Source organism: Carassius auratus, chromosome 30 (assembly GCF_003368295.1).
Source record: "Carassius auratus strain Wakin chromosome 30, ASM336829v1, whole genome shotgun sequence".
NCBI classification, from domain to species: domain Eukaryota; kingdom Metazoa; phylum Chordata; class Actinopteri; order Cypriniformes; family Cyprinidae; genus Carassius; species Carassius auratus.
This window is the reverse complement of record NC_039272.1, coordinates 5,275,735-5,300,765: the sequence shown is the minus strand read 5'-3', so window position 1 is coordinate 5,300,765 and position 25,031 is coordinate 5,275,735. Positions and strand designations below refer to the sequence as shown.

At 35.1% G+C, this 25,031-nt stretch overlaps 1 protein-coding gene across 2 annotated transcripts in view; it reads left to right on the top strand.

The window, feature by feature from the left end:
* LOC113048962 (WSC domain-containing protein 2-like) overlaps window positions 1–25,031 on the top strand; it is a 50,352-nt gene that overhangs the window by 19,713 nt on the left and 5,608 nt on the right. The window contains exons 2-7 of one of the 2 annotated variants that reach the window (XM_026210950.1): window positions 3,101–3,215; window positions 4,420–5,291; window positions 13,103–13,217; window positions 18,477–18,661; window positions 20,899–21,020; window positions 21,104–21,278. In XM_026210950.1, coding sequence (XP_026066735.1) covers window positions 4,865–5,291; window positions 13,103–13,217; window positions 18,477–18,661; window positions 20,899–21,020; window positions 21,104–21,278 — 1,024 coding nt within the window. In that variant the 5' untranslated portion in view covers window positions 3,101–3,215; window positions 4,420–4,864. Of the gene's footprint in view, window positions 1–3,100; window positions 3,238–4,419; window positions 5,292–13,102; window positions 13,218–18,476; window positions 18,662–20,898; window positions 21,021–21,103; window positions 21,279–25,031 lie in introns of both variants that reach the window. The other variant, XM_026210949.1, reaches the window with a different exon arrangement.

Genomic DNA, 25,031 nt, shown 5'->3' with positions numbered 1-25,031 from the left:
TGGCTGCAATATTAATATTACAAAATGGATAAATGTTACAGTATTTTTTTGTCTCTTAGAAATGCACATTTGACTGGAGCTTGAGATCAGATGCATTTGTAAATTTTAAGTTCGTTATCAAAAAAGTAACATCTGTAAAAATGAAACAACTTAATTTTTATATGGTGAAATTTAATTATTTTGACTGTTTGATAACCACAAATAAAAAACGCACATAATGTCCACATTAATAATATAATACAATTCTATATGAATATTTAGCGTTTTTGCCACAATACCGTGGTGCAGTTAGTGTTACTACAGTAAACCTATGGTAAATGATTTGTAGATTGAAAAGCCTTCTGACTGTATCATTGCACACAGTGTTTCTGTTTGTCACCATGGTTTCATCTGCTTTTAAACTAGTTTAAATCCGAGAGCCATGCATGTTCTTCATTGAATTCAAGCAGTGGTCACTTTAAAACACAATGCATGGATCCAGCATAATACACATCTGATTTCTTTCTCAGGTCTTTACGTTCACTTAAGACATAAGTAGACGCAAAAGAGAACTCCATTCGGGGCTTGCACGCATCTGAGAACAGGCTCACTGTATACTGAAGTGTAAAGATTTTTATCTTCATGCACTTGAATGTTTTGAAAAAGGCAAGGCTTAAAAAACACATGCAAATGCTAAACTTATCACAAAGCAGCGTCCAAACAAAATACAAATCCATCAACTGTCTCCATCAGGCGGTTCTTGATGTCAAGACCACATGTGTCCATTCATGTCAATGTAATAGCTTATTAAACTTAATATTAAAATAGCTAATTAAAGAAAAATAAAATGCAAACCAAAATAATTGTCCATTTATTAGCTCCGCCTCTTTACTGTAACTAGTACAGACCCACATCTCTTGGCATCTTGTTGAAAACCATTGTAATGCGTTGCAGATACATTATTGGCCAAACCAAAATCACATGGGGAAAATCACTGACAGTAAATCAGTTATGATGGGAAACATTTGCTTTCCTGAAACAGACATATTGTTGTTGCTTTACTATCAAAATGTTGTTTTACTCAAAAAAATGTTATTAATTTACAGTAAATGTTTGTCTTTGAGATTGGGAGGGGTGTGGGGGGGGGTACACAAAATGAACTGTATTTTTTATTTTTTTTTGGGCTACATTTCAACAGTTCAGCATGTGAAAACAAACCTCAACACAAGTCCTTATCGTGTGAAGCGTATGGGTGGAGAGTGTGAAAAGTTGTCCATGAACTTTCTTCACCTGACCGCATACCGTAGCTTCTTTTATTTCTATTGCTCAATCAGCCAGATGGGAAATAAAATGGAATTCCGATGCTACACTGTGTGCTTGAGTCCAAAAACTGAAGGAATTTTAACAACTTACTGGTCTGAAATTGTTCCTTTTATGTTTAAAATCAGTGTTTTAACAGAGTAACCAAAGATAATTATGACACTAACTTTTTTCAGTAGTTCAGCGGTTCTGAAAACCATCATTTTTATCCTGCTTCTGGCTGTTAGTTCTGTAATTGCTGTGTTGCATCACATTGTTTGCAATTTTATGTTACATTTTTTTGCCTGAAATGAATGGATAATCCAGCAATTTACTCAGTATCCACTTTGTCTCTTATACCTTGGATATTCCAATTAATTGTCATTAATTAGTTCATTCAGAACTTCCAAACTAAATTTGGATTCTTCACTAAAGAACTCATGCAAAAAAATATTTTTTGTTTAGTTTTTTAAAGCATACTCTTACCAAGGCTGCATCTATTTGGTATGAAATATTATTACAATTTCAAATAACAATAAACATTTTTAACTATTTGAATACGTGTTAAAATTGAATTTATTTCTGTGAAGGCAACTCTGAATTTTCAATGGCAATTACTCCAATCTTCAGTGTCACATGATCCCTAGAAATCATTCTAAAATACTGATTTGCTGCTCAAGAAACATTTTTCTATAAAAAAAAGAAAAAAAATTTTTTATGGAAGCTGTAATGCATTTTTGAGGTTTCTTTCATTAATACAAATTTCAGAATAATATTTATTTTAAGTAGATCTAAAGGATTGAGATCTCCCCTAACACAATCCACCATCGCTGACTTGGAGACGTAGAGTTAAAGTTTACGGTTTACAGTCTGTATGCGACAGTGACAGCATGGGTGGTCCCACAGGAGTGGTGGTATTTTTTATTGTGCAGGAAGGGTCTGTAATGCACTGCAGCTCTGTGTATACTGATGCTTAGTGGCTTGGCTTGTCTCCTCTAGCAGTAATGAAGTGTGTATTTATGGAAAAGCCTGTGGACTGCAACCTGAGGTCATGGCCCTTAACTCAATCAACCAAGATTAGTTCTGACATGGTTTGCCCAAGATTCTCTCACTCAGTGTGGACCTTTCTAGTCTTATTTGGTGTGAATGTGAAAAATATCCATCAGTCCTGTCTAATTAAAGTAGAGGTCAAACCACTTTTTTCCATTCTAATATCCTGCCTTACTGAGAATGTCTTTCAAATCATTTAATAAGTGTGCAGAGTTTAGTGTTAATATAAGAGATTAAATATGAACATGTTTATTGTTTGGCAGGATATCAAGTATTTTTACAATGTTTTTGCATTATAATTTACAGTAAACCCAAACTTTTTGTGAAGCGTGAACGGTGTGTTTGACTTTCTTTTAAAATAAAATAGATGGAACTTGTTTTATATTTTCTTACCTAATGAATTACATTTCAACTGTGCCTTTTTGGAGCCACAGTACTTTAAATCACAGTAATGCTTTTGATTTTAGGTCTAATAGTTTTTTATTGGTGTCTCCATTTAAAATGATCTGCAGTCTTGAATGTTTCTTTACTACGTCGCACCAACAGACATGTGTCTCCAAGCAGTTTTACCACAAAAACACATTTGCACACACATATATGCATTAACAAGCCCTTTTAGAGGCCTGGATCTACAGAGTTAACAAAAATGTGTGCCTAAGGCAAATAAAAAATGAAGTATAAAGAGCCTACACTAGCTAAGTGAAATTCTTGACACTGTAGTGTGCAACATGAATTTAAATAAATGTTCCCTCCTCTTCTCCCCTCTCTATAGGAGCTGAGCTATACTGGCTCTGAATGAAGTCTGTGTGCTGCTGGATTAGAATGTTGTGACGATAACATCAGCCTGACTCCGCTCTGACTGCGGCAGGTGGGAGCCCAGGGGTCAGGTAACGGTGACACTGGGACATTGTAAGCCCAAACACACACACACACACTCAAATGCACGCTCACGCTAAGCCTGTAGCGGGATGTTTGCAACGGAAAATTCCGTTACTTTCGGAAGGAGGCTGATTATGGACTGCATGTTTAAACACCAGGTCTGAATGTTTTTGGACACGGGGGTTTTTGAGAGAATGGGAATGGACTTCTTCCATCCTGTCATCCTTCACTGCAAAATTCAGTTGTAATGAGGATGTTTGTTGAGTAAAAATATCTTAACATATCTAAACCTAAATCATTTACTCAAGACTTGTTTTCTGACAACATATGTGACCCTGGACCTCAAAAACCAGTCATAAGTAAGAATTCTGAAAAGCTGAAGAAAAAAGCTTTCAGTTGATGTAGGATAGGACAATATTTGGCCGAGATATAATTATTTGAAAATCTGGAATCTGAGGGTGCAAAAAAATCTAAAAATTGAGAAAATCGCCTCTAAATTTGTCCAAAATGATGTTGGGATGCTTTTAATTGGGTTTGAAAAATAGACTTCAAGTAAATGAGTCTTAATGTCTTTGAAAAATGCTTAGATATTTTAACTGGAAAGTAAGATAAAAAATACTTCAGAAAATTATTTTTGCAATGATCTGGAAGCCTGAAATACAATACTGTTTTTTGCTATGCTAAGCAGTCACATTATGACACAATGTCATTATGACAGATTCATTTCCATTTCCTCTGCTCCTTTATTTCCATTTCCTTTGGTACTCTGTATATCTAAGTGATGTAATATTTGTTTATAAGAGATAAGAGATCAACAAAAGAACAAATCAATTTTAAATGAGACTTAATTATTAAGGACAGTTTAATTATAAACCGGAGCCTAGTCTTTTGGAGAGATCTGTGAAGTGACAAAAATCCTCAAGCTAAATGACTTTCAGACATGTGACCAGCCTCTGTCTTCTTCAGAGTAGCTGTTGCGTAACTTGTAAAGGCCTATTTTGGCATATTTCTGCTTTCTGCAGTATTAGTTACTCCAAAGTATCTTCCTTATGTGTTTGATGGTTTAGGTGTTCATCAATAATGCTCCTGCAGTCTGTTATTGGATTTTAACTTTATATCCTTAATCGCTTTCAGACAATGTGTTTTTCTGTGTTCAGAGACCTCATTAGTATTTACCTCTTGTTTCAGTATCTGTCATTTTGTGTTTTTCAGTCTGTGAGTGAGGGCTGAGTCAGGAATGAAGCAGTGCTGATTTTTTTGATTGACGGACAGCTCGGTGGGAAACAAGGCCTCGAGAGAGAGCGAGGGTCCGATAACAGGAGTGAAAGCGTCGCAACAGCAATATCATCTTTCAGTCTTTACTGCCACTCGTCTTTCACAACTTGGCCTCTGCGGTAGCACCGTTCTCCTCTGTCGCTGCCTCTTTGGGGATGTAGAAAGACACGGGACACACGCACGGACACATTCTTGCATGCTGCCGAAGAGGAAAAACTGGGGAAGTGTCTTAAGGTCCTTAATAGATAAACTGTGTTAAACGACACTGCCGTCACAACTATTGTTTCCTGGTTTTAGTGTTTCAAAGGGACTCATAGTACCATGAGTGTTTAGGAAGGTGCTTTCTCTGACTTTATATGTTCCTGTGTAACATCGAAGGCCAATGCGTGTGGCTCGAGAGCCCATCATGGCCAGACCGCTGCTTAAGATCCACCGCTATTTCCACCGTAAACCGATACGCTTTTTCTCTTTCATCCTCCTTTACCTCACTGCTGGAAGTCTTGTTTTCCTGCACTCCGGCTTCTCCAGCGATACTTCCACTACTGGAGCTTCTGGAAGCGGCCGTGACCCACTTATATCTGAAGGTGGGGGCGGCACAGGTGCTGGGAGCTCTTCCTCTGATGCTCTCGGGCTCCTAGGAAGAGTGTTTAAGGAAACAAGAAGAACCCCCCGGAGATTTGGACCACCATGGATGAAGGAAAATGGGGCACAGGATGCACCGGAGTGGGCCGGAAGAGGATTCGATCATACCAGCAGCTGGAGCCATGGAGCCAAAGGAAGAACCACCAAAGAGATGGACGATGGGAGAGGTAAGAACAGGTCCATTAATCATGTCAGCAAGATTTAACATCTGTTTTAACTTCCAAAATTGAAGAATGTATGACAAGGCCATTGGCCAAACCAGTCACTTTGAATGAATTTCCATTCTAGGCCAACCTGATTAATACTACACTGCAAAAAATAGTATTTTTATTTTTAGCAAAAAAACAAAAAAACATCTACAACAGCTTAAACAAGATACATTCAAATAAAATTTCAAGAAATCTACCAAATTTATTAAGGTTTGTGCTGAAAGCAGTAAAACAAATTGACACATTATTGTTCTAAACATTAACCTCACAAAATTGTTAGATTTCTATACAAGACTTCAAATGTTGTCAATTTGTAAAAAAAAAAAAAAACATAAAATATCTCAAATTAATATTGTGTAAAGGATGTTTTGATATTCATATTTCACATGATAAAATACTGATTTTTATTTTTTATTTTTTTGAACCAGCATAGACAAAACATTAACCATTCATTTGCCGCCGAAGCTAATTGACAAGAACAGTCTCTTTAAGCTGATATACCAAGGAGGTCTTTCTGATAAAGCGTTTAAAACACTGCTGTCAGTGTTTGACTTCATCTTGATATACACAGAGAAGTAGAGAGAAACATTTACCCAATAGTCGTTGCATATATATGTATGTATTTATATATGTATGTATGTGTAACACACAAACAAACGTAAACATATAACATTGTATATATTGTATTTTTATAATTCTGTATATTTACATGATATCCTCATATTCCGAGATAATCTGTGTGACTCAAGTCCTGCAGGGCGTCACAAATGAGCTCATTTTTGTCAGATGAAGTGCTCAGGGTGTTGTGTGTAGTGAACACTGAGTGCGATGTGAAGCACAGTGCCTCTGTTGATTGAGTCTTTAAGATCAGAAGAGAGTGAATCAGCTTGTCAGTGGTCAGTGGTTGCACACAGTCATCGTGTTGTGAGGTTGTGGTTGAAGCTCAGTGGAGTATGTGTCTTTAAAGCTTTCAGCTGGAGGAATGAAGTGCCCTTTTGATGACTGTTGGAGTAAATCATGAATGTGTGTGTGTTTCTAATGGTTGTAGAGTAGCATGTTTGCTGTTGTTAGGTCATAGCCTTCGGTTGATGTTTCATAGCTCCTAAATATCTTGTTGTGGAGCAGGAGGCACAAATCTTAAAATCAGGTAATGTATGATATTATAATGTATATTTTTTTAATTAAAAGAACAATAATGATCACAGTGAGAGGATTTATGGGTTAGTTATGGGTAAGTCTTGTGGAGTTGAAAAAATCTGACTTTCTCAAACCCCCAATATTCCTGTACAGAAACGTAAAGTCAGTTTATTAATCTTTGAAATACGTTTCATCTTTGAGATGATGCCATTAAAAATTCATAATGTGACTTGCATCATATTTGGTCCTCTATGATGCTTGAATTCTTATCACAATTATAGTGACCAAAATTATCCCGGTATTGTTAAAATGTGCTGGATATGTTTAAAAAAGTACAGACACATAAATCACTTCACCAAGTTTTATATTTAAAAATCAACAAACAACAAATAAAACAATAATATTACCAATGATGTGCGGATTTTAAATGACAACTTGACTGACAACAGTTTAATAGTATGTTGGAATATCTAATGTAAATGCTCAAAGCTTTGAAAAAGTTTAATAAAAAGGTTAACTGCACATTTCAGCCTTTAAATAAAGATATAAATCAAAATAATTGATTATTATCTGCTCCATAAATAATTCTAGATAACTTATCTGAATTGTTAAATGTGTAGAATCCACATAAGGTTGTTTTTCATCAACCGGTCAAAACTTACAGCAGGGCATGCAAATTTGGTTTGTTTTTGTCCAGGCAGAAATTCGAACACAGAGTGAATGTAAATATACGTCTCTGTAAATCCACTCTCTGACAGCAGGTGGCACTCATGGAAAAGCAGAATTACAGCTGTTTTCCCATTACCTCCGTGGACAAAACAGCATTGCGTTTAATAACACTTCCTTTAGGTCAACGGTTCTCAATCCCAGTCCTCTCGACCCCCTGCTGTGTACTGTAAGAGAAAAATACAAAATGTGCTGAGTAGTGGGGCGGAAGGACTGTTATTGAGAACCGCTGCTTATGGAGCAAAGCTGAAAACAAAATACCATTGAATCATTTCTGAAGACAGTGAGAGCCTTTAGAGGTACATTCATATAATTAATTCATTCACTTATTCATTTGTATAATTCCCTTAGCAGTCTTTTAAAACCTCCCAACTTTTCCGCCCTGTTTTCACTCAAAACGTAACTACAAAGCTGAAAACTCTGCTTTATGCTGGACAGTATTTATTTATTGCGAGTTGTTCAAATTGCAGTAATCGAATATAAAATTAAACAGTAGTGTCAATGTTTTTATCATTGATCCACTGGAGAATCACTCTGAAAGTGACTGCAACTATATTGTTCCTCTGCTGAGGTGTGGATGCAGCAGTTCTCTTAAAAATAGACAGATTTTTATAACTTTAGTTATAGTTGTTTTATTGTTTTTTGTGTGCACTGGCCTTTATTCATAGACTTTGCATTTGTTCTTTGATTAAAGAACCTGAAACTTTAGATATTTGGTTTACAGGATGCATTTTAACCTTCAGGGCCTCTAGTAAAAAATAAAAACTGCACTTGTTCATTTCGACAGTAGTATGTGATATGAGTTTAGTAATCAACAGCTGGTAAAGAGGAAGTCGCGGAGTAATAATGTGGAGATTGTATCTTCATGATTGTAATGACAAGTGTAATTTTCAAGTAAGTCAAGGACAGGAACATTATCTCAGAACATGCTTCTCTGTAGTCTACAGTATCTGCCTTATCAACAGCAACGGACGGGCTGACAGCACAGAGGAGGAAATGCATGACTTATGTTTGTAGTCTTTGTGACTGCAGCAAAAACCCATTATCATTTTACACAGAAACCCAACATTTAGCAATAGTGAAGTGCATAGAAAAACATAAAGACTCTTTTCCACAGAATGAGAAAAAGAAAGGGACTCAAAGTATCAGTTTACAAAGAAGTGTCTTTAAAACATGTAAGACGTGTGGAAGTAGTCCTTTTTAATTTCATAATTTAATGTATTTTTGGGTTAAACAGGATATTGAATAAGTGGAAATAATGCAGAACTTGGTTTAACAGAACTGATTATGTAATAATAGTAGAGAAATGTATTGGTTTAATATTTCTATAATACATGTAGGCATGTTTCTATATACATGTGTAATCTATTTATAACTAGATTATATTCAGATTATTTTAAACAATCTGCACTGCTGAATCATGAAGACCATGGACATGTATTAAAGCATACAGGGGTCAGTTTTGAGTTCATGTTTTTTTTTCTCTCCCATGTGCTGTCCCTGTCTCCACTCTGCCTCCTTCAGGACACTTTTATAACTTTTACCATCTTCATGTCTGTCATAGTAATACTACTAGTAATAAGTTATTGTTGCTATTGTTTTAGTGGAAACTGGGGCTAGAGCTCACAAATATTTTATTCCAGGAAATAGTTTGTGACAACTAGCCCTGCTGTTCCCTATCTGTATTATTATTTCTATTATTATTACTATTAATGTTAAATCCATATGCATTTTATGCATAAGGTTATGCCTTGTAATTCACCTGCATTCATGCATTTTACAATCTCATGAATAATTGTACATAAAAACACTTAGTTGTTTTCAATTCATCATATCAATTAATTGTTAGACTATGCATTTGTAATTCAGTTACAATTATTTATGACAAGATAATTTATTAAAATGCAAATTATGAATAATTCTAATGCCATTATACACTTTAATAACCCTTTATGATGCATTATGCATAAAGGCTTTAAGTAAAGTGTTACTAAAAAAATGAATAATAATAATAATTATTATTATTATTATTATAACTGACAAAAATTAGAGCAAAAGCATAGAAAAAGACCTATCCTTTTTACATTACAAGAAATTATTAAAGGTTAATATATACAAAGTTTTAGCCTGCCGGTTAACAAAATCAAATATAAGCCAGATCCAGACAGTAATTGTTTCTCATAGGGATGCAAGTGATTTTAAACATTTACAGAGGTTAGTCATGATTTTATTTCCCAGTCCAGAATCCTGGTGTTTTTCTCCCTGGCTAAACCTTTCTAATTTTGGCAAACACCAAGGTCATGTGGTTATTTAATTGTCAACCGAATCCACATCGCTGAGTTTATAAGAAAAAAATCAATGTCGAAATGTATAAATCCTTTCATCCACTGTATAATATAGGCCTATAATTACATGCATAAAAATATAAACCAAGCGGCTTTATGTTTACCTTACATTAAATAAGAGGTTGTATTCATTTATTTATTAATATGAATGTATTCTTATTATTCCAAGAATGTGATATTTCATTGACAGCAGACAATCATGAGCAGCGTGTTCCCGGTTCATAGGATCACAGAATTCATTTGTCCGCTATGAATAAATCATCCATGAGTTTCATCACTGAGGTGCCATAAAACTAAATTTTTGCAGAAATCCAGAACGAGAAAAAATGACCATTTGAACAGGCCTATACAGAAGCAAACTTTGATTATTTTTTTTTCTTAATTAATTTCAGAATTGTATGTAATTTTGTGATATATTGAGATTTATTTAAATGTTATGTGAAGCTTCTATAATTAATCCCTGTTCCCGTCTTCAATATATTTCATATGTCCAGAGCAAATGGTTCATGCAGAGAAGGACTGTTTCTAGCCAATTTGACACCCTATGTGAATTTATTATTGGATATCCCTATATATATATATATATATATCCCCTGTATGGATATCCAATATATAAACATATATTCTTGTCAGACACCAGTTTCTTGTCACGTTCAAATTGCTTTTCATTGTAACAACAACAAGTTGTGGAAATTCAGCGAATTGTGACTTCCACGAATCTGAAAGCATTACTGTTAAGATGAACATTTTACATGATTTATCAGCTGTAATATCATTGTGTTGCCATTAGATACCTGTCTAGCCCTATGTAACAATCCCTAGTAGCTAAGACATTGCACATAATTTGCACATAAATTAATTTTATTACATTTGGATTTGGATACATGTTTAGATATGATTAATGGCTACTTTTTGTATTTATAATTTGTTTTGTTCAGTTATTTTGTTGTTGTTGCTTGAGACATTGATTTAAAGTGTCAGTTATTGCATTATTATTTCAGTCAACCCTATAAAACCCTTTGTTACCCCAAACTGCATATAAAAGCCTGATCAGAGGCATAAAAGTGATCAATGCAGCTACTTAATCCTTTGCTACTCTTTAACGCGTACTTACCCTTTAAATAATGTGATGCTCTGCCCTCTGTGTGAATGACGCTGTTGGGATCCATTAAACTCCACAAAGCGGTTTAATAACGGATGAATTGATCTTGTGAATTAGCAAATTTTACTATACCAATATTTTTTAATCGGCTGTTAAAGTTTTTATGGGAATATTACGTTACTCACTGATCCTTTAACAATGTATTGGTGCAAAAAATGCACACCTTTTGGACAAATCTTGCAACATGATTTATGAACGGGCACAAATACTGCCTAGACAAAATACTGATTTTGTGCACTTATATTTTAAATTGGCCTTTGAGCTTAGCTTTATTGCATGGCAAAAAAAAAAACCCTTGTCTTGCCAAAGCAGTGACAGAGCCCATTGACCTAGTGGTGTGATTGAGCGCTTCAATGCAAACTTTGCATGCAACAATCAGACAGCAACTGACAGCACTCTGATCCAGTGGCATGCATGCATCGTCAAATTGACGTTACTATAGCCCAATGATGTTGAGGGATCCAGTGGGGGTGGCAGGCATATTTCAGGGTTACTATGCCACTCTTTATCACACAACCCTGCTAAATCTAGCAATGTAGTGCCAGTATGAGCGCCCACTGGCACCCCTTCAGCTGGTGGTGCCCATAGGCATCTGCTTAGCTCACCTATGCCTAGAAACGGCACTGATGCAGAGACCTCATCATGTGAGTACAGCGGAGCATCATTATCTCTGTAGTCGTGTTGTTAGTGAGAGTTTAATCCGTGCATTTAGCTGCTTTACAGAATGGCAATCCAGTGAGTGAAAGAGTGATAAAGCAGATTACCGAGCTTGCCCTCTGTGCTGGAATACGATTAACTCTGAGCTCGCTGCTTTTTAGACAATTGCAATTACTGTAATGTCGAACTGGTTAGTGTGTGTATGTGACAGAACCATCAGCTATTAGAAAATACATGAGATCCCAATGGGGTATGATGAGATTACAGAGGAAGAACAGATGTCCATCAACAGGGCATTTCGGGTCATTTTTGTGTATGTATGTCACAAACGTTGAGATTGATGAAGCAAAAGGTGCATCAGACTGTGAATGTTTGTCCCAGAACAATGTGACCGTATCCAAACTGCAGATGTTTCATAATAACTTCTGTTTACATATGAAAATTACATTCTCTTTATGATAGCTACCAATCACAAAATGTGTTGCCAGACTAATAGCACGTCAATGGAATGTTCCGGGTTCTGTAAAAATCAAGCTCTTTACAAAAGAATGTTGATTGTTTCAGAAACTTAGGCAAAAGAAAATGTGATAAGCAAAGTGAAAAATTGTTTGCATAATGCAGTTAAAATGGAAATTGACGGGGAAAAGCATTGTACCTGAATAAATATGAATATACACACAAATTATAGTTAATTTATTATATAATTGATTTATTTAATAAAAAATGCATTTAATAATTTTTTATATTTGTATGTGTGTGTGTGTGTGTATGTGTGTATATATATATATATATATATATATATATATATATATATATATATAATATATATTAGTGCTGTCAAACGATCGATTTCTATTAATCACATCCAAAATAAGTTTTATTTATTTATTATGTATATATAAATACACAACCATACATATATTTATATTTTAGAAACATTTGATGTTTATATATTAAATATTTTTATTTTTATTTATAATATAATTTATATTACTATAAATATAGACATTTAAATACATGTATATGTTTACAAAATATATACTGTGTGCGTGTGTATTTATACATGCATAATAAATATACACATAACACACACCCCTATATTATGTAAACAAAAACTTTAATTTTGGATGTGATTAATTATTTGACAGCCCATATATATATATATATATATATATATATACATATATATATATATATATATATATATATATATATATATATATATATATATATATATATATACACATATATATATGTGTATATATATATACATATACATATATATATACATATACATATATATATACATATACATATATATATATATATATATATATACACACATATATATATATATATATATATACATATATATATATACATATATATACATATATATATATACATATATATACATATACATATATACAGACTTAAGTATTATAATCCTACTTATAATCCTACAATATTTATAATATTTATTTTATTTAACATAACTGTATCATGCATTTATTCAGTTATTATTATATATTATTATTATTGTATTATATATATTTGCTTGTTATTTTTTAGTTTGGCAACTAGGTGGTGCTGTGTTTTAACATTTAAAAATGTACTTTGCAACCTTGACTGTTCCTCACCAGGATATAAATGTTGCTATGAAATCAGTACTTTCAATGATTTTTCTCAAATTGTTGTTCCTGGAATTAGCAGTGATGTTTTTACCATCTGTCTCTTTTTAGCAAAGTACATCGGATGTTATGTTGATGACACACAGAAGCGGGCTCTTAGAGGGGTTTCCTTTTTGGACTACAAAAAAATGACTGTCTTCCGTTGCCAAGACAACTGCGCTGAAAGGTATGTGAGCTGAAACCTTTGATCTATTTACAAGAACACACGTTTGTATCGCGATAGGGACTTTTTAACTTGTATTGTTTATTATGTCTGCTAATGATGTTTTCTGTGCCTAACCACAAACCACAAGTTTAATTAAACTTCCTTTATGGTGAGTAGCAGATAACCGTTCCCCACAAATCAAAAGTTTTACTATCCTTTTAAGATGACATTTCATCCCCACAATGTTAGTATAAACCTGAATTTCACTTTCCAACACACGCTCATGTTATGACAGAACTGCTAATAACCCTTAACTGACAAACACGAGTAATTTAACACTCTCTACACTGATCTTATTCCCTTCCCCTTTAGATAACTGAGAGGGAAAGGTTATCAGACATGCTGTTTGCTCTGACAGTCCTCTGATATATCATGTCACAAAGATGTGTGCTTTAAAATGAAGACTCGTTTTCAGGAAGTGTGTTCACAAATTAAGAATTAAGAATTCATCCAACTCTTTCCAAATCTGATTTAGTTTCTTTTCCCTTTGGAATCCACAAGAAGAGAAACTGAAGACCATAATTGTTCTTTTTCTGTAGAATGAGAACTGAAACTTTCAAATTTATAAACTACATCAGCATAAAGCTTTCTCATGGCATTTGAAAGCTGTGTTAGAGAAAAATTATTAAAAAAAAAATGCATTATAAAAATCTGAACAATTAAGACAGTAAAATGTTTATTTAATATTATAGTGGATTGATAATAATTGTTTAAATTAATATAGTTTTTTTTGGTTTTGTGAATACTTGTTCCTGAACTGTAAATAATGCTTATTAAAAGTTTTATTTTACAGTTTAATTTGAAACAGTGCACTGCTCATATCTTTTATCTTTTATTCTCATATCTTGTATTACTCTTTTCTATTATTTGTGTATGTCTTAAAGATGTTCTCAAAATGTGAGCTAAAAAACCCTGCAGAAATTCTTGTTTACTTTAATGACTAATTAATTCTGCTTTTACATCCTTGTTGCATCACCACTCATTGTTCTTTTTATGAAAATAACAACCAACTAGTTTTTCCACAGTTAAAAGACATACCGGACAACATTAGTGTGAGAAAAGGAAATATTTAATGTTAGGTGAACTCTTGATGTTGCTATTCACTTTCATTCCTGTTAGCATTCTTATTGACTTTCCTTTTTTATTCAGTTCCTCATCCATTCGTGCTTCCAGACGATTTTTAACTTCAATCTGTGTTTTAAAAAAGATACAGGAAGAGAGAGGGAGGAAAAGAGGTTGTGGGATTCTGGCGCCAGGACTGCTTTAAAAGGAGTAGTGTGTGTTACAGCGATTTGAGTGAGAGAGAGTCAAAATAAACAGTACATCTGTTTGTTCTCAGCACTGTGCTCCCCCTCGCAACATTCAAGAATCCTGCCACCCAAATTGAGGAGATTAGGAGCAGATACAGCCTGCATAGGGATGAGCCAGAAACTGAAGGACGACATCCTATATCTGTCCTCCTTTGATAAAAAAATCATGCATCTAAAATTGACCTCATAGATCATGTTTCAAAGGACTGTCCTATATTATCTACAATAGCTCTCTGAAGCATTAAAACCACAGTGTCCGCTTGAGACAGTTCTCACTTTGTTTTTCAAGTGTGTGTTTATGGACTGAAGTTCACAGACAAAGGCACAGTGCAATTCACATTTGGTCATAACAAAATGCACTTATATATTTTACACTTATTTGTGAAACCGTGATATGTTTAAAAGCCAAACCTTGGCAAAACCTTTTCTTTCAAGAGTGCATTGCAACAAAAATTTTCACCTTAATGCATCAGCTGAAACGAAATGGATTTCTATGTAAAACAGTATAGCTTGCATCCAGCTCTGAATTTGAGGAAAGGAACGTGCTGTTCAAGTGTCAGAATGTTAATCACATGCTTTCTGTTCTTTATAAGATCGTTATCTACATGCAAACCCATGTGCACCACATTAAGCACTTAGTACAAAAGAAACTGTTGTACACTTGGTACACTCCCTCCCCTCGAACAGTGTCTTTCTCGTGAACATAATTGTGACAGCTCAGGAAACATCCTTTGTTGAACCTACAACATTTCAGTTACCACCCCAGATGCTTAACTACTAGGCTACATCACGATATGCATATGTGTGTTTAAATAATTATATTTGTAAAAACAATGCCTATACTCCTTTACTGTATACCTGACCCATTGTTTCTTATGCTTATTTGTTCATTGCTATTGTTTAACCCTCTATTTGACTAATTGTGAATTCACGGCTTATAACTGACTTTTTTATTTTACAGACATTTAGGAATACAATAATTTTCCACTCACAAAAAAATCCTTGCACTCAACTTTAATTTTGGGTGTATCGATCAGTCACTTTCAGAGAAAAGATCTGCACTCGCTGTATCTTCTTAACAACTTATTTTGCAGCAGAGCAATGGACATTCAGAGATTTGGGCAACAAGACTTCCTCAGTGAAGTGAAGATCTTTTGTTGTCTGAAAGTAAAATCATTTCCCAAAATGGAGTTCCTAGAACTAAATACGTTTCTAGTTCCTGCAGTCCGAACACCCCAAAAAGGGGTACTTCCGCGAATAATTCGAGGAACAATGAAAAACTTTGGCAAAAATACTTTTTACACTATCTGAAAAGAGGAGAACTGTTCTTACACTTTCTAAAAACATAAAAAAAATCTTTATGAACGTTCAATTTCTGATTGTGCTGCAATATTTGATTTGGAATTACCATGTAAAAATTTATAAAACCTGACACAAATTGCATGGAAACCATGTCTTAGTGTTAAAAGCATTAAAACATCTTTAACGTTGTGATTCATCTTTGAATTTCAAATCAATTATTGTAGCACCAGTGAAAGGCAACAAGACTCTTCTTTTACTGTGCATCCTGCACATCCCACACGAGTAGATGTTGACTTGTGCAATCATTGGCACATCCCTGCCTGTCAGAATAGTAATGCCAGTGGAAACTGGCATTTTTCCTGACTTCTGATTGTTATATGGATCACATCTTTCAAACTGACATATGATAATGCAGCCAAATACCTGAATTCCACAACAAATGCCCTCACCCTCATTGCTTCTTTCCATCTTGGTCCTTAACAACTCAGTTTAAAAGGTCTGCTGTAATAGCATGCAGCACCCAATGTTTCTGTGTGCATATTTGAACACGAGTAAAGTACAAAGCCTAGAATATGTAATGAGTAACACAATAAATAAAACATACACACGCGCACACACACACACACACACACACACACACACACACAAACATTAAGTATTAATTTATTTATTAAGGATTATTTATTAATTTATGAGGCCAGAGTCAGGAAGAGGGCGGCTAAAATTGCTGCTGATCAGTCCCATCCAGCAAGTGACATTTTTAGGCTGCTTCCTTCAGGAAGAAGGTACAGAGCAGTGAGGACAAGGACCTCACGCCATCTTAATAGTTTTTATCCCAGAGCCATTTCCCTTATGAATAGCTGATCTTGCACTATTTTTGGACTATTTTATTATTTGATTGATTGTTTTAGGCATGCTTTTGCAGCTATATGCATATATGTTTGTGTGTTGAGTTTGTGTGTTACCGATGGCCATATCAAATTCCTGTGTATCTGCTGATGCATTTGGCGAATAAAGCGATTCTTATCTCATCTTATCTTAGTATATCACCCAGCGTAATGCATGCTTTAAATTTACATGCAGTTATGAATATATTTTTCTGATTAGTTAATATTAACATAATGAAAAACGTTGTTCGCGATCACGATACAAATTACATTCAATACAGTTTAATGACCACAGTTTGAACAGTAAACATTTTATTGTGCAAAAAATGCCAAAATAACTATAGGCTACTGTATATGGCTACTGAATATGTAAATAGGCTAGAACATGTGGGTTGGATTGATATGTGCTGGATAACAAATATATTACAGTAAATTTCTTCTGACATCTGCTCCTCGTCACTAGGTTCTGTTCTATCTTGTGCACCCCCCCACAGCTTTCAGAGTATACTTGGATGTGACCATGTGGTCACAAAAAAGGGACAGTTCTAATGACCTAGCCCCCACCCCGATGTCATCGTTCATCACTATGTTTCACAGTAGACACAGTCCGATACTCATTTGTTAGTCATCACCCAACCCTAATAGTTTAACAAACAAATTTGATTACAAGGCACAGTGGGAACATTTGTATCCTTGTTGAACAAGAAAGGCTTGTAAGCCGAGTGCACTTTCAGTTTCACTTTAATATCAATTTTAGCTTGCCATTTGTATGTTGTTTATAATGAATGCTGCTACAGCCTAATTTGTCTTTTATAGTTTAATATTTTTCTTCTGTTATGAATACCGTCAAATTGAAAGGATTTGTTGTGGAATGAGAGGAACTACTGTATATAGTGTTTATTATGTTTTTAAAGGTTTTGTTATATTTACTGGTATTTCATATACATATAAATTAATGTAATTGTTTGCAATTACAAGTTTTGCTTTTATAGCTTTTGCTTTTGCAATTAAAGTTTAGTTTGTTTTATGAGCATGATGAATCTGTTTTATGAGATTAGGCCTACTTCCCTCTTTTGGCAGGGTTAACTTTCTCTGTCGTGAACTCTAGGCTTCTAAACAAGGGGTTTTACCACGATTGTTTTCAGTCACCATTAATGTACGAGCATTCATACAATGGAATAGGAAAAGTTCCATGAACCACACGTGAAGTTGTAAGTTGATATGTACACTCAGATCTGTTCTCGTTTCTATATTAGATTTTAAATTAGGCCCAGTAACTTTGCTCACACAAGGTGTAATAATAATTAATGCAATGATGCAATAATGCTTGTACTTATTGCACCATTTTCCAAGCAAAAAAATACCAGCCTACAAAGCAATGGCTAATAAATTTATGCTATATTATTAACAAATATTTCATTTTGAGCTTATATACGTATCTCAGTTATGAGTGAATATTGCTAGAATTATCTACATGTTCTGGTTTGTTTATGTCTAGAAACACTATTTTTTGTGACTCTTTCTGTTTGGGCATTTTTTTAAATATATATTTTGCATTTACTTTGGTAATTTTGTGCATACTCTTCTAGAGAAGAATCAGCATTGGGAAAAGGATCACGAGCAGGGTTTCATAGCTCAGCATGTCGAAACGCACTCCACTGCCCTGACATTTCAATGACTTGAATGATTAATGATGCTTTCGCTCTGTCCTGTGTTATAAGGGGTTATCTCTATGCGGGTCTGGAGTTTGGAGCGGAGTGCTACTGTGGCCATAAGATCCAGGCACCCAACGTGTCAGAGAGTGAATGTAATATGGAGTGTAAAGGGGAAAAGAGTAACATCTGTGGAGGACCTAATCGACTGTCCATATACAGACTGGAGTTGAGCCAGGAGTCAGCCCGCAGATGTGAGCACCCTGACACACACATACACTTACACACACATGCTCGCATGTATTTGGATGGTTGCACAGATGTGACTCATCACTGATATAAATCTCAGAAGCGGAAAGGAACCTGTCACATTCATAGATTAGACCAACTCATTTCTTACAGGAAATTGGGTAAGCGTTCAAGTAAGGTTTGCTTATATATGCGTATACTTTGCTAATATTAACTACTTTGGTTGACGTGAACTAACAATAAACAAATAGCATTTATTAATCTTAATGTTAGTTTAAACTATTATCCATTTCAAATTTGAAAAGGTTACATTTATTTAATGCACTGTGAACTAACATGAACAGAAAATTATCAGTTGTGTTTTCAATATAATTAACAAAGGATAAAGGGGTCATATGATGCTTTTTTAAAGATCATTATTTGGTGTATTTGGTGTAACAGAATATGTTGACATGCTTTAATGTTAAAAAACACATTATTTTTAGGTCCTCTATGCCCCGCCTCTCTCAAACGAGTCATTTACTACAAAGTCCCTCCTTCCGACGAGCGCAGTCTGCTCTGATTGGCCAACTGACCCAGTGCATTATGATTGGCCAATCACCACAAGCATTCGTCGGAAATGTAATGCCCCTTTCCATAATCACGAGCTTCATCTTTCAAAACAAATGTAAAGAAAGTTAATAATGTCCTTAGTTTTACCTTCAGTTCAAGCCTGAAAGAGAAACCGAGTCGAGTGACAGACACAGTGATGAAGCTCGTATGTGTTTGCAGTACACAAGTCATGGACGGTTAAGACAGCTAACTACACTGTGTGTCCGTATCTCTCTCTCCACTCACTCAATCACTCACACACACACACACACACACACACACACAAACATGCATGCGCGCGATGCACAGATACTATTGGCAAAACTCTGCATTTGAACATTCGAGTGTTTAAATGAGCCTTTTTTGGGGGGCGTGGCAGAGTATTAACTTTAATAAAGTATATCTCATTTGATTTGAAACTTTAGTCTTTGCAACTTTACAGATCTTCTTCATGCACCAAGAGCTTGTAACTCTCCAAAGAGAAAGGAAACATTCGCATCTTATGAGCCATTTAAGGAATGCTTTACAGTAAAGCAATATGCCCAAATAAGCTGTGGTTTCAGTGAATTTATAACAGCTAAGTGGTGATTCTGATTCTGATTCTGATTCTGATGTTAGGCACGATGCTAAATGGAAAACCCCTAAAACCACTTTAGTGCACTTTAATTTAGCGGTAATAAATTCACTTTAAACCAGGCTTCACTGGGCTTATTGGTTTTATAAAATGGTTATTGCATATATGTAGCAAAGTTTTACTAAATGAAGCAAAGCAAATAAAATGTAATTAAAAGCAGTATTAATTACTGAAAACATAATTCTTCCACCAAACAATGTAGTTCCCATGCTTCCTGGATAATTTATATTAAATAAAATGTAATGAAGTTTTCCTGTAGCCAAGAATGAACAGTTCACCACTGGTTAACTTTAGGGAATCATCCTTGTCTTTTATTCCCACCATAAGTACATTAAAAATGTCCTTGAAGGGCTTTGGAAATTATCTCTGGAGCCTTGAATGCTTGTTTTCCCCATCTCATTAATTTGTGTTTATTTATTGAAGCTTTGGGATGGATTTGGATTGACGCTGCCATTATTGTTCTTCTGTCTGATCCTTTACACACATCTGTTTTTAGAATAAACTATTAATAAAATAAAATCAGTATACATTTCCAGATCTTAAATGGATAGCATGTCCTTCACCCTTTTCCTTATGACTCATGTTTCCTTTATTGATTAAAAAAATAGCATGGGCAGAAACTTGTGACGTTCCACCCAGTGTATCCTGATTAAGCACTTTTCTCATGTGACAGGATGTCTATTTTAATATGAAAGGTTATGTGAAAACACAGCAAGTGAATACAATAGTTGTGCAGGAACAACTTGGCCTTTGATGAAACCATTCTTAAATGAATCGATAAAAGACTATTTCATTGTACAAATAGTGATATTTACACTTTGTGCAAATAGTGTCAGAAACGATTTGAACATCAGTGTATTGCTTTTTTAAAACAAGTCAGTCAAAAACATTTACAAGACAGTAGCTGGTGAGGTTTTTGAAATACAATCAATACTCACATTTAAAAATAAATGCTATATATATAGTTGTTTTTCTTGGTTTTAAATTTTAAATATTCATTTTTATTTTGCTTTTCAGATGGGAGTGCCATCTTCAAGGGCTGTTTCAAGAGGCCAGAGAACGTGACCCTGGCACTTCCTGCTAGTGCCGTTATTAAAAACATGTCAGTGGACAAGTGTGTTGACTTGTGCACAGAGAAAGTGAGTAAATATGGTCTCTCTCATACTACAGTACTGTGTTTACATTCTTTCTTATATAATCTTTTTCCTTTTGTCTACCATAGGAATTCTCTCTGGCAGCCTTGGCTGGTGAAAAATGTCACTGTGGATTTCCTACTTCGCTCTTCACCCTGCATGAGCATGAGGATGAGGAACTGTGTCTCCAGCACTGTGCAGGAGAAGACTTTGAGAGCTGTGGAAACAATGACTTCTTTGTAGTGTACCAGACCCAGGTGCAAGGTACTATAGCATTCATTTGTTTGGACCAAAACCATGTGCACAGCTGAGCACACAGGCAGCCTACATGCACAGTATTTTCCCTGTTTTAGGACAAGAACAAACATGTCAGGCCACTATAGAAGCACAAAATATAGCCCAGTTTGTGCTGCTTTAGCACATTCAGTCTTCACAGTGTTTAAAATGTGTGATGAGCTCTAACTGAGCGTTTGTGGCTGCATTTCACTTACCGAGGTCGACCCTCATACTGCTAAGTTCACACTTCATTTACACTTCCTCAGAGTTTGCCATCAAATTAAGAAAACAGTGTGACCTCGTTATTCCACATTGCTTTGGTTTCATCGGTGGTCAGAGGTGATGGATCACCTTTAAATTTGGCACTAAGTCAATAGTATATATCATGCATGTCAGGTATCTGCAGATAATTTCAATGAATGCATGCTTGTGACACTTAAATGGCTCAACTGTCCTGTTGTGCAAGATAAGCCTTTTCCTGAAACATGCACAAACATGCACTCGCCACAGAACCACATGAGGGTGGGGGAATCGTTGTTTTTAAGTACTGGGTAGTTCTCACCACAGTTTTTAAACGTGTGGTGGACTGTGGAGTGAAGGGGAGGGGATGACACATCAAATAGTTAAAAACATCAAAGCTTTTGTATAGATATTACATAAAACAATAAAAGAGTCAAGAATCTGTGGTTTGTTAATTCTTGTTAACTTTTATTTTATTTACAAAAATATAAAGAAAAGGTTTCCAATGTTTTCAAAGGCCAACTTAAATGAATTTAGTAAATTTAAAGAGATTATATATATTTACATGATCCAAAAAAGTTGGGCAGAGGCACTCTTTAACACTCGGTCACATTATCTCTCCTTTTGATTACAGTGTTAAATTGTATGAGAATTGAGGATAGTAATTGTTAAAGTTTTGCATGCAAAAATTTTTTCCAGTCTTGCTTGATACAAGACTACGGCTGTTTATCAGTCTGAAGTATGAATTGTTTGATTCTTCTCCATAAATTTTAACAGGAGACAGATCCACAGGTAAGTAATTTACATCCACTTATGTCTATGAAACAGCGCTGTTGTAACATGCACAGAATGAGACCTGCTATTATCTTGATATAATAACCATGGACTTCCCATGATAGACCGCATCTTGATGACAGTTTACTGTATGTCTCACTTCAGCTCTATATTAGGGGCTTTTGCTCAACATCGTTCCAGGAACTAGCTAGACTGGTAGTTACTAGATAACAAATGTTCCCCTTGGGCCATTTACATGGTCGCAACAACTCTGAAGCGCAGACAGCATCGTCTTTGTTCGTGAATATCTTTACATGGCTTTTTAAAAAAACTGGATGGACGTTGCTTCGATTGGACAATTAACATACATTTATGTCACTGGTAGCATAGGTCTATAGAACTGTTTTAGACCCTACTCTGAAGAATGAGCTAATGTTGTTTGTCCAAATGCAGTTCCTAGAACTAAATACAGTGACCTCCCATAAGTATTTAAACAGTAAAGCCAAAATGTATTTCTCTGCTGTGGAATCAAGACATTGGCAAATATGATTAAAAGATGAATATGCGACAAAACTACAGAATGTCACATTTTATTATTAGGTCTATTGACACATACGTGCTTTATCAAATAAAAAGGACGGCACTTTTAGATTTCATCACACTATTCAATGTGAGCATAAGTATTGGAAGAGTTGAATTTAAGGCAGATGTAAAAGAATAAAAGCTAATATTTTGTAGAGCAAAAGTCTGCAACCCATAGACATCACCAGACTGTTGGTCTTATGTTTTGAAATGCTTTCCCCCAGCCTTTAAAGCACCCAATTCTATATTTAGCTTGTTTTGGGGAGTTTTTGTCTTTAGTCTCCTCTTCAGTCGGTGAAATTAGGGCCCTATCATACACCCGGTGCAATGCGACGCTAGGCGCAGCACAAGTGTGTTTGCTAGTTTCAGTCCAGTGCCGTTCGCATTTTCCCACCCAGCTACACGCCGTTAATTAGCAAATGCATTTGTGCCCATTGCTGAAAAGAGGTCTGTTCAGGTGCATTGCTGGTGCATTGCTATTTTAAGGAGCTGAAAATAGACTGCACCATAGACCCACTCAAACCTGGTCTAAAATCAATTGCGCAATATTTTTGTTATTTAAAGAGCGCGTTGGTAGAAAATGTGCCTCTGAGCAGGTCCACAGTGCGTGTTGACTTTGCTTATTACACACAGGGATGTGCATCACACAAACATGCCAAAAATTTAAAACAAAAGGATTACAGTGTAAAATAATATTATTGTGTAGGCTACGTAAATATAAAAATGTAAAAATGGGCAACCTAAAACTTTAGATTTCTTTGCCCTAATAAAGTCATTTAGTCCTGAAGTCAAAACTCTATTGGCTCACATTTGTGAAGAATCTTGCCTTTCTATTTTTGGTGCTGATCAGAGGTTTGCATCTTGCTGTGTAGCTTCTGTAATTCTGTGTCAAATTCTCCTGCGGACTGTAGATTGACAGAGCATCACCCCACAGATGCATTGACAGATGCTTTTCTTCCAGAGTTGGCTTCCTTGTCTTCATCCTGGTTTGTGTGTGTCATCATTGAAAGCAATGGATATAACTGATAAGACACATTCCCTGCTTTTAATATCTGAAGAATTAATGCAACAGGACACAGCTGTTCTTAATTCCTCAATTGCGAATGCTCAAAAAGCAGGTACTTCAGCCAGTTGTTCAAGGATGAAAAGGTTCCTCTGGTGTGAAAGCCCAATATGCCTCCATGTTAATAGTACCTTCACACAGATTCATTTGCTTTTGCATCTGTCACTGGTAGAAGTCTAGATGATATCATTGGTTTTTGGGACTGAGAACTAGAAGTACGTTTTATCTTATTAACTCTGGCCCCGAGAGCCCGGCAGTATCACTGCATAGTATTGATGTAAGGTTTTTCTTTGTGTAACAGTTTCAAGTTGCATTTCTTAATGAAGCGTAAGACTGTGGTAAATGACAGTGGTTTTCTGTAGTACTCCTGAGAAGGTTGCTGTATTTGACACCGCAGCATGATTGTTTGTTATGAAATGCCGTCTGATGTCTCAAAAATCTGTTCCAAAACATTATTTTGCCTCTGTTTTGTTAGCTCACATTACATATTGTAAATTCACACATCCTTTGAAAGCTCTCATTTAATGCACAAATAAATGCACATCCATTTGCACTTGCACTCTGCATGGAAAATATATATAAGAATATTTAGCGGACCGCTGCATATTAAATTATTTTTTTAGCTAATTTTGTGGCATTTATAAAAGCTGTTTGATTGCTTACAAAAAGAATCTGTAAAGACCAGTTACACTAATGGTGTGGATGAATTGCCTGTCAGAGATTTGTAGTTTATGGTTTCAGGTAGGGATACACTAAAATGAAAATTCTTGGCCGAAGCCAAACAAAATGAAACACTGGGCTGAAGACCAAATATGGTTTTTAACGACCCCCCCCCCCCCCAATGCAGGCCTATTTTACCTTTTTTCACCATTGCATTAATTACATTTCCAAAATGTGATTTTACAGTTTTATCCTGCTTTCAATTACAAAACAACAATAAAAAAATATTTACTTGACACTGAATTTTTTCAAAAACATTTTAGCAGACATTATACCAACAAAGCACAATTTAACTTACAATTAATAAGTTGGTAAAATAATATTTTTTTGGCCATTTTTGAGAGTTGAATCGTGCATGTATT